At 36.2% G+C, this 10483-nt stretch overlaps 2 protein-coding genes across 2 annotated transcripts in view; one reads left to right on the top strand and one right to left on the bottom strand.

The window, feature by feature from the left end:
• Positions 1-830, top strand: part of LOC107619237 (60S ribosomal protein L37a) — a 2307-nt gene extending 1477 nt beyond the window's left edge. The window contains exons 4-5 of the mRNA XM_016321490.2: positions 35-117; positions 480-830. Coding sequence (XP_016176976.1) covers positions 35-117; positions 480-543 — 147 coding nt within the window. The 3' untranslated portion in view covers positions 544-830. The remainder of the gene's footprint in view (positions 1-34; positions 118-479) is intronic.
• On the bottom strand, positions 5831-10483 carry LOC107614955 (the record flags this gene model as incomplete). Its single annotated transcript, XM_016317080.2, has 3 exons — positions 5831-6360; positions 7326-7587; positions 9678-10483. Coding segments are annotated over 3 exons (1248 nt in total), but the record flags the coding sequence as incomplete, so codon positions are not given.

Here is a 10483-nt window from a genome sequence, read left to right as displayed (position 1 = left end):
ATATCGCTATCAATCATGTGCTCATTCTAAACAGTATGCTGTTAAGAGAAAGGCTGTTGGTATTTGGGGATGCAAAGACTGCGGAAAGGTGAAGGCTGGAGGTGCCTATACTTTGAAGTAAGTTGGTCTTACCATAATGTTTTTTTCCTATTGTATTATTTTGCTGACTTAAATATATCTTTGGTCCCTATAAATATAAGTTATATTGGTTTTGTTTCCTTTGGATTTTATTAAACTTTGGTCTCTAAATGCATACTTTAAAAGTACTTACTAGAAGTAAAATTTAGACATGGACTAAAAAATAACTAAGGGAAAATTAGGGACTGAAATGAAAGCAAAATGTTTATAAAGATCCTAATCAAATGATATATTTGATACTAAATGTATATTTCAGCCCAATAAACCTATTTTGCTTTATTCAACAATGGTTGACTATATGAGCGGTTGACTATATGATTTGCTCATATTGTTCTTTACAGCACTGCGAGTGCTGTGACTGTTAGGAGCACAATTCGGAGGCTGAGGGAGCAGACTGAGAGTTGAATACTCAATTATGTCCCAACTTGTTTGCAAAATCTATACAATTTTTGGAACTTCTTTATAATTTGTCAATTTGGTTTGGATAGCTGATGGGGGAAAAGGAACTTTGCAGATTTTTCCTAAGGTGTATCAGAACTGTTACTCGAGAGTCTTAGTGTTATTCACTTTTGTAATATGTTGGTGGATACTGATTTCATTTCTGTTTCAATTTATAATAGGCTAATAGCACCTTTACTATGCTTGGTTGATACCTTTACTATTCAATTTATAATATATGTTTTGTTGATACCTTTACTATTCATTTTTAAGATTAACCTAACTACTATGAGTTGATATATTTGAATTAAACCATATCATTCATAGAACAACTCGTTGCATTCCTTTACTCTTATGCCGTTTAGCACACTGACCTTCATGTTATATTCTAGCCGTGGCGTAAAAGCCACCTTTATACACTAAAGCACACTTTCAATAGTCATTTGAATCATGATTACATACACAAATGGCTGAAAGAAACCGAAAAAGACCCAAGACCCATTTACGCCACTCCCAAATTTCTAGGAGCATTATAATTACCAGCCCAACAATTCAATTCTATCTCCATGGCCTATTTTTAATGGAAAACCTGTGATGCTTGTTTTGCTGATTTTGGTGCATTGTTGACTAAGTCCACACTAGTTGTGGCAGCAAGAAGGCCTCGAGGTAGATGTAATATATGCAAAGAATAATTAGAAGGTGCAGTAGATCAAACTGAGTATTTTTTTTTTTTTTTTGTGACTGAACATAACACAAAGAAAAAGGACCTAAGAAAAAAGAGCCGCACTCCTCTCTAATAATAATGTTTAAACTATTAGCGGGGCAACAACCACTCCATGTACACCTGCTTGTTTAAAGCAATAGTCTTATCCATTAAATCAGCCGCTCTGTTTGCTGTGCGCTGGATGAGCATTAAAGTAACTGTCCAATTGCGTTGAAGCATCTCTTTGATTTTGTCAAGCTGATCAGAGTCATTCCTAATCATGCTGGTTGTGTCTCGCGAAATAAGAAGAAACGCATCAAGATTATCTGTTTCACATATGACCTCTTTGCACTCGCAGTCTCAAACCATAACAAGCCCTCTCCAAATAGCATGAAGCTCACAGCAGAGAACACTAGAAAGAGGTATACTGGCAGAACAACCTTTTATCCAAGTTCCCATGCTGTCTCTAATAATATATCCAAAGCCAGCTAATTGCTCATTTTCAAAAATGCTTGCATCGCAGTTCACTTTAAAGACATTCATTTGAGGTGATTCCCAGTTATATTGCAAAGAGGAAGGAATAATATGTTTATGGGTGGTAACGATATTGGAAAAATCTCGAGCAGCATGTTTAGCCAAGTGAACAATTTTCTCCTTACTCCATAGATCATCTTGATGGAAGATGTCATTGTTCCTATCCTTCCAAATCCACCAAAAGGCCGCTGCAAAGAGGAACTCATTTTTATTGAGGTTAGAACGAATCCAAGACGCAAAATCCAAACTAGAATCCACAGCGGTCATTCCCAAGTTTAAGCTAATCCAAATCTGACGAGCTTTTTGGCAAGTCCTAAAGCAATGATTAATATCCTTTAGAGTAAGATAACATCTCTGACAAAAATCAGAAGTAACAATACCTCTTTGAAACCGGTAGCTAGCTGTGGAAATTCCGTTGTTGAAGCAAAGTCAGAGCAGATACTTTATCTTCTCCAGTATTCTCAAGCGCCAAAGTCAAAGCCAATTTTCATTATCATTCCAACCAAATTTCTTCTTCAATAGCCATTCATACCCGCTTTTAGTCGAGTAGGTGAGAGTATTTGAATTTGTCCAAAACAAACCTATTTTATCTCCAACTTGCTTGATAGGATCAAAGAGTCTCAAATCAAGTTTAACTTCTTCCGGAATCATTGTGCAAAGAATATCCCACCGCTAATGTCCATGGTGCCAGACATCTTCTAACTTCAAGTGAGAATCAGAAATGTGCACAAAAGGAACCAAAGTAGCTAGTGTTCCACATGATCACCAAGCATGATACCAAAAGGATTGAGACATCCTGCCTGTACACCAATCAAAACCATCACGAAACTTTTTTATTGTCTTATAAATTGCTCGCCAAGTGCTTGAAACATTATTAGAAAAATTAGGTGAAAAGCAAGAACTCTCAGATAAATATTTTGCTAACATAATTCTTACCCAAAATTTATCTTTATTATGTAGTAATTGCCAAACAAGTTTTTCTAATAAAGTAAAATTTACACATTGAGTATTTCTAATTCTCAAGCCTCCATATTTTCTTGGAGTGACAACTTTGCTCCACTTGACCAAATTTAAGCAACGCTCCCGCACCTTTTCCTTCCACAAGAATTGTCTAAGCACAGAATCAATCTTTTGACAAATCGAAGTAGGAAAAAGAGTCACTTGCATCTGATAAATAAGAAGAGAAGAAGTAATAGATTTAATTAAGTAAAGCTTGCTTGCTCTGTTAAGGAGCCGACCTTTCCAACTAGCCAGCCTATTCTTGATCTTCTTTAAAGAGTCCGAAAAAATAGACCTAGCAGCTTGAGGATAATTAAGGTTCATCCCCAAGTATTTACCTAGGTCACTAGTAAAAGAAATATGAGAAACACTAGACAACATTTCTTTCCTTCTATTAGAGATTTTTCTAGAACAAATAGTTTTAGATTTTTCGATGTTAACCTTCATACCTGAAGATTTGCAAAACAACTCCAAGGTGTGCACAACATTCTGAACTTGATTTTTCTTCACTTTACAAAAAAGGAGGATGTCCATCTGTAAACATCAAGTGAGAAACTCTAGATCCACCTCTAGAAACATCCACATCATCCCAAATACCCTCGTCAACTTGTTTGGAAATGAAGCACGCCAATCTCTCAATGCACAAAACAAATAAATAAGGAGAAATTGGATCTCCTTGCCTGATCCCTCTGCGAGGTTGGAAGTTGTCCAATCTATTCCCATTCCAAAGGATGGAAAGATTTGAGGCCTGAACACAATTCATTACAAGTCGAATAATTAGAGAAGGAAAGCCAAAGGATTCAAGAGTGTGCTGAAGAAAATTCCAATCAACTCTATCATAAGCCTTTTTCTAAATCAATCTTAAAAGTCATAACTCCTTTTTGGGCGATAATAATATTAACAGGTGTTCCTTTACCATGAATAAACCCTCCCTGAGTTGGGCTAACAATCTCATCCAAAAAAGGTCGTAATCTATTAACCAACACTTTAGTCACTAGCTTATAAATTACATTACAAAGGCTTATTGGTCGAAAATCCTTCAATCTAGTTGGAGGGTCGCATTTAGGGATAAGAACAATCAAAGTTTCCAATAAAAAATGGCTTAACGTCTCCCCCTAAGAATGCTTTCGGAACAGTACGCCACACCTCATGACCCACCATATTCCAATATTTCTTGAAGAAAAAAACTTGAAAACCATCCGGCCCAAGAGCTTTGAACGAGCTCATATTATCCAGAGTTTCTTTAACCTCCAACATTGTCACTGATTTAGACAAATTATCACAAGCATCTTGGCTAAGAGATGACATAGGAATTTCTCCTATGCAATTAACCTCAACAGACTCAGTAAAGTAAAAAAATATTTTTGAAGAAATGAACAACCTCTCTTTGCAAAATTTTCAGATCATCAGACCAGGACCCATCACTGACCAGCAACCCATAAATCTTGTTAGATTTTCTTTTAAGGATGGTTTGCATATGAAAAAAGCTAGTATTTCTATCACCATACCGAACCCATTGATTTCTTGACTTCTGGTACCAAAGCAATTCTTTTTGGACCCACACTAGATTATACTCAGCTCTCAATTCCTCCTCTTTGTGCTTCAAAATCGGATCATCATCAACTTCCATTTTCCGTTGAATACAATTCAAATAAGCCTCCAATTCCCTCTTTTTAATAAAAATATTGTCGATGAGTATGATAAGAAAAGAATTTTTCATCGAAAATCTTGTCTAGAATAATAAAGTTTGCCATTATGACTCAATTAATATAATTTTTTTCGAGGTAAATACCAATTCGATATTTAAAAGATTCTTACGCGGATAAAATAGTATCTTAATAATATTATCGACAAAATAGTTCTCGAAAGATTTTAAAAATTGACAAGCGTATTTCTGAATTTGTGGAAGCACATCTCCAATGAAAAAGATGCTGAGGTGGCCATCATATTTTGATAATATGACATATTTTTTTAACTAATTACTGAGTTGGCTTTTATAATTAATTTTTAACAATTACAAGCTGAATCCCTAAATTTTAACAATTAATTTTAGTCCTTTTCTTTCTTTCCTCTTCCTTTTTCTTTACCATTTTTCTTCTTTTCTCATTTGATTTTTTTTTTTTTTTTTCCTCCTCTTCCTTGTTATTATCATTATCATTATCATCTTTTTTTTTTTAAGTTCAATATCACATAATTAATTTAATGACAACAAAAATGACCAATAAAAAAGCTCTCATTCTCAAAGTCAACTTGCTTGGCTTGCCGCATTGTCGTTGGCAATGAAGTCGGGTGCAGCTTGGACAAGGATGAAGGGTGCATGTGTTGTGTGACTCTGGATGTTTGTGTCAAAATCCTAAACCCTATATCGGAAGCAGCTTTTTATTAGTCTAATGCTGCACATTCTCATTCACTATACTTCAATAACATGACAGAAATCCTAGCACGTATTGTGTACGAGGATTGAGTTTAACGTGAATGGAGTGAATTAAAGTACCTGTAGATTGGATTAGTGTTGCTACCTCCACACCTAGTTGGTAGAAGATGGAGCTTAAAGTGTGAACCACCACAATTAATCCGGTGTAGTGGTGTATCACAACCATGCTGTCTTACAACAATGGTAGTTCCCACGAAACCAAAGATTATGAAGCCAGACTCATAAGAGTAGAATTTACGATCACCTGGAACTAATTTTTAAGATTCACCTACCTACTACTACTCTATGAGTTGATATATTTTAATTCCACCGTATCATTCATAGAACAACTCATTACATTTCTTTCCTTTTATGCCATTTAGCACAACACCTTCATGTTATATTCTAGCCGTGGCGTAAAAGCAACTTTTATATACTAAAGCACACTTTCAACAGTCATAAGTCATGATTACATAAACACAAATGGCTGAAAGAAACTGAAAAAGATCCAAGACCCATTTAATTTACACCTCTCCCAAATTTCTAGCCGCATTATACCAACCCAAACTTGAAACCAACTAATATTTATCTGGGAAAAAAACCCATTAAGATAACAGGAAATATACTTAAATAAATCACATTTCATACCAGTGTCATTGAAGCAATTTATATAAAGTTGTGGGACAAAGAAACATTTTATGGTTCATATTTCTTTTCCCTTTACCAAAAGATTTACAACAACAGTAGCTGGATAAAGGTTTCACCTTCAAACCAGCATTTACATCTACAGACATTTACAAAATGTGGAGAAAGTAAAAGAGGAGATATCTATAGTTTTAGCATATGGAAGCTATTACCCTTCCTTTCTATACAAGACTCATGGCAGATAAGGTAATAAAATCCGCTTGCTGCTTAAACAGCAATCTTATGATTCTCTGCTAATATAAAAGCAGCCTTACACAATGGGGACTCTAATGCTCTCTGTGTTAACATTGGGATGCATTTGTTTCTGCACAGCCTTGAGCGCGGCTAGCCTAGCTGCATTGGCTGCTCTATTCGCGGCCGCTACTGCTCGATTCACCCTTTCATCTACCTTGGCCACATCGTATGCCTTCTCAGCTGCTCGCCTTGCTTCCTGTGATCAAACAAAGAATTAGCATAGTTTTCCACTATCGGTTTATCGTCCACAAATATCATTGAATTCTGTCAAATTCGACCCTTTTTTCCCTGATGCGTAGCTCTAGATACTGTTCTTTCTTACCTTGTAATTTAAGTCGAGGATCCTTCATATGTGGTGATTAAAAGCAAACTTGAAAATGTACTTTTAAACAAAATTTGTGGCAGTGCAAACACACACACACACACACACATTATGTGGGTTACTACTTAGGATCAACTTACCATAGTAAATTTAAGCAGATTTTACACCCTTATAATAATTTTTTATTGCGAATTTTTTACAAAGTTGAAGTTTATATCCTGAAGATTATAGCTAAAGTTTTGATATTAATTTAAAATCATTCATCGTAAAATGCAGCTAATGTAATACATATGTTAACATCTAAATACAACAATTGTTTGATCAGATTGCTTTCTATACTCTTTTTCTTTTTCTCTCAAAATTTGGCATAAATTTTTTGCATAGATAACTATAATTCAATAATTGAATTAATAGAAATTTTAATTTCCAGAAACTTATTATATTGCACAACTTCGAATAAAATTATAATGCTGCAACTTGATCTTAACCTTACAAGAAAAATGTAGCAACAAAAGCTCACAAGAAAGCACTGCCACACCAATAAGAATTTTTAAAAACCCAAACACAATATGAACACAAATTAATCAGATCAAATCATACAATTAACTGTGGAATGTTAAACAAAGAAAAATGACATCAACCTGCCATTGCCATAACATAATCAAAGAAATTGGGAATGATAATAATTTAGATTGATAATGATAATCAATAATCAAGACCAATATGTGGACCCAAAAGACAAAGCATTCAAAATCATTCATCTTTATCCTTAAACTATTTAATGAGAAAAGAGCACTTATCAATAAACTGAGGTTAACAAAATCATAAGCAGAGTGTACCTGCACTGCATTAAGTATTCTAGAATGATTGACACCAACGGGAGAAACTGGATACACGGCATTCTGTGTGCTTGGGACATCAAGAACTCCATTTTGCCAATGACCAGATTGGGTTTCCCCATTTCTGAACGTATACATTCCGAGTCCTTGCCTTCTACCCTCATGCCAGGTTCCTTCATAAAGATGGTCGTTCGCGAATCGATATACCCCAAATCCATGCATTTTGTCCGCAAAGTATTCACCAGCATATGTATCCCCATTTCTGATGAAACACACAGTTAGTTCTAAATGTATACATAACCCGCATACTTTTATCGGTGACAAAAAGAAAAAGGATGCTATTAACGCCCTGAGCAGTTCAGCTAAACAACAAAGAACTGACGGGTCTTCCTTAGAAGAGACGGATGCCAAATCTGAGAGAAATCAGAATGATGCATGCACAGTAGGATTAAGCTCGAAGTTTCGTTATAGGCATACCAATTAGGATTGTACTCACTGATACTGACAGCACAGTCTAGTTTGCATTGATAAAGCATATTGTATCTATCTAGATGTGGAAAAGAGTAGATAACAAAGTGCAGTGGTCAAAGAAAATATAGTCATTTTGCTTTTGTTAATTGTCTTAATTAAGTAGACCTACGAGGGATAAAAGAGAAGAACAAAAGAATAGTCACTGCATTTTATGTGGCAGTGAATAAAATTTCGGTATTATAAACCACAGTGGTATGATGAGATCACATTCTCTAGTCATCAAGTAAGAATATTGCAGTGACATCGTACAACAGACCATGGAGGAACTTTACAGCAGATGGCTGCTGCTATTAACATTGTAAGGGACTTTAAAATGGCAACTAAGGTACATAAATAGTTACAAAGATCTAATATGACATGAAATCACAAAGAAATCAATCCCAAATGGATTACAATAAGCCATGATGTAAGGAACACAATAGATCATTTTCCTTTTAGACATCCTAAAGAGTTTTCAAGCTTTGAGTGATATAAGGCAGGCTATGCAGATATGAAATTAAAATTTGCTAAGTACTAAAACCATAAATATTAAAAACTGGGGCATATAAAAATCTTCACTTTATAATTTTATTGTTTCATTTTCTATACTTATTGATTCTATTTGTCAGCTATGTTCTTAATGAACAGAATAAAAAATGCCCACGTTTATCAATCAAGTGACCAAAACCAGCAAGGAATTGGCAAAATATCTGAATCCAATGACAATCAAAAGGCTATTAACATGATTTACTTGGTGAGTTTCTGAATTAATTCATCATGTTTATGCTTATATTCAGCTGATTACTAACCAGTCAAAAGACAAGGAGACCAACCCCTTCCATATCTAAAATATAACAATCAGTATCACAAAATGCTTTATAATCTCTATAGCCTTCATTTCCTTTCTTTTTGCTACCCTTTATTCAACACAAATAGACAACAAGCACACATAGGAGTACAAACACTAGTATGGCATATCCATCAATTTTGTTTCACTCCGATTTTATGGATCTTAACAAGTTCTGAAATTATAGCTCAAAATCAAACAATTCAAATTTTCTTCCAACGATGAGTAAATTGAATGATTTGAATTTATGAAGGATCAGTTGTTGAATTTCAAGTTCAAAATTTGGTAAGGTGAATATCAAGGAGTTACTGCTCTGTTTGTCCCTAGGAATTTGTTCGTAAGTAAGTGGAATATGGAATTCCAAAGGAGGTAAAGAGGAATTTCTTAGCTTGCACTATTGAAACTAAACCTCGGATTCGTATGGGGAGTCTATTCTGAGTTTCCTCTTTTCCCATTTGTTACACAACAAGATTCAGCCAATGGCTGTGTTCGCCATTCTTCCCAGAAACCTTCTCCATCACTGGTAGAATTGTAGCTAGACTCTATGTCCTACATCTTGGGGATGCTTAATGCATCCCTTCATCAGTAGGTCTTAAAATTCCCGTTTATTTTAAGGCCTGATATCATTCACATGTTTTCTTTTCGGATCTCTTAGCGTATCTCTACATATGTTGTCAGATTAAATATTGTATTAATCCATTTTAAGTTTATTCCTACATCTCATTCCTAGAATGGAAATGCTTAAGACAGGTTAAAGTTCAAACAAAAATCATCCTGAAAAAGAAATCAAAACACTATCTCTGCAACATCCTGCATAAAATTCCTCACAATTCCGTGTGCCTATATCGAATACATGATCTAAGCAATCAACAAGAATAACTAACTAACAAAACCAATCATCAAACATATGCAATTTGTCATCCTAATCTTTATGCCCTGTAAAAGAATTTTACACTATCAGTGTAAATCCTCCAGAATTAAAATCAAGGAATTACCTGAAATGGTAGTGTCCAAGACCATGCTTAACCCCCCACTTGAACTCCCCAACATACTTGCTCCCATCATCACAAGTATGAACTCCACAGCCATGGCTCTGCCCACTCGACCACTCCCCGGCATAAACATCCCCAGTGTAGAATCTATAAACCCCGAAACCGTGCCTCAATCCCATCTTAAACTGCCCTTTATACCTGCTCCCTCTTGCCCATGTCTCCACCCCAAAACCCTCATACTTCCCATCCACCCAATCCCCTTCATACCTCCCACTCATACTATAATAATAAACCCCACTCCCCCAACACTTCCCCTTCCTTATCTCCCCCTGGTAAACGTCGCCGTTCGAGAACACCTGCTCCCGAAAACCCGTGGATCCACCGTAGGAGGAGCCCTGCTGTTTCTGTTTCTTCCTCCCCACGGCCCAGAAGACCGGCAGCAGCGGCCGCGGCCTGAATCGGCGGATGGAGGATGGGAGGCGTGGGAGGGCTAATTGAAGGGAAAAGAGCAAGGCCCCGGCGGCAGAGACGGCGGAGACGAACTCAAGAAGGAGCAAGAAGTTGTCAGGAAAGAAAACGATAATCAGATAGAACACAAAGAACGAGAGGATAACGATGGTGACGTGGAACCTCAGGCCGCGAATCGAAGGTAACTGAAACTGAATTCTGTTAGCGACTAACTGAATCCTGTTAAGCAATAACTGAATTCTGTTATTGTTATCACTTTTGGATGACGACGACGACGACGACGACGACGACGACGCCGCCGAAGACGTTGCTAGTTGGTAGAGGGTTGGGGATTTGGAGAG

The sequence above is a fragment of the Arachis ipaensis genome, chromosome B09, assembly GCF_000816755.2.
Source record: "Arachis ipaensis cultivar K30076 chromosome B09, Araip1.1, whole genome shotgun sequence".
In the NCBI taxonomy this organism is placed as follows: Eukaryota; Viridiplantae; Streptophyta; class Magnoliopsida; order Fabales; family Fabaceae; genus Arachis; species Arachis ipaensis.
Note: the sequence above shows the minus strand (reverse complement) of the source record. Positions and strands in the feature narration are given on the sequence as shown.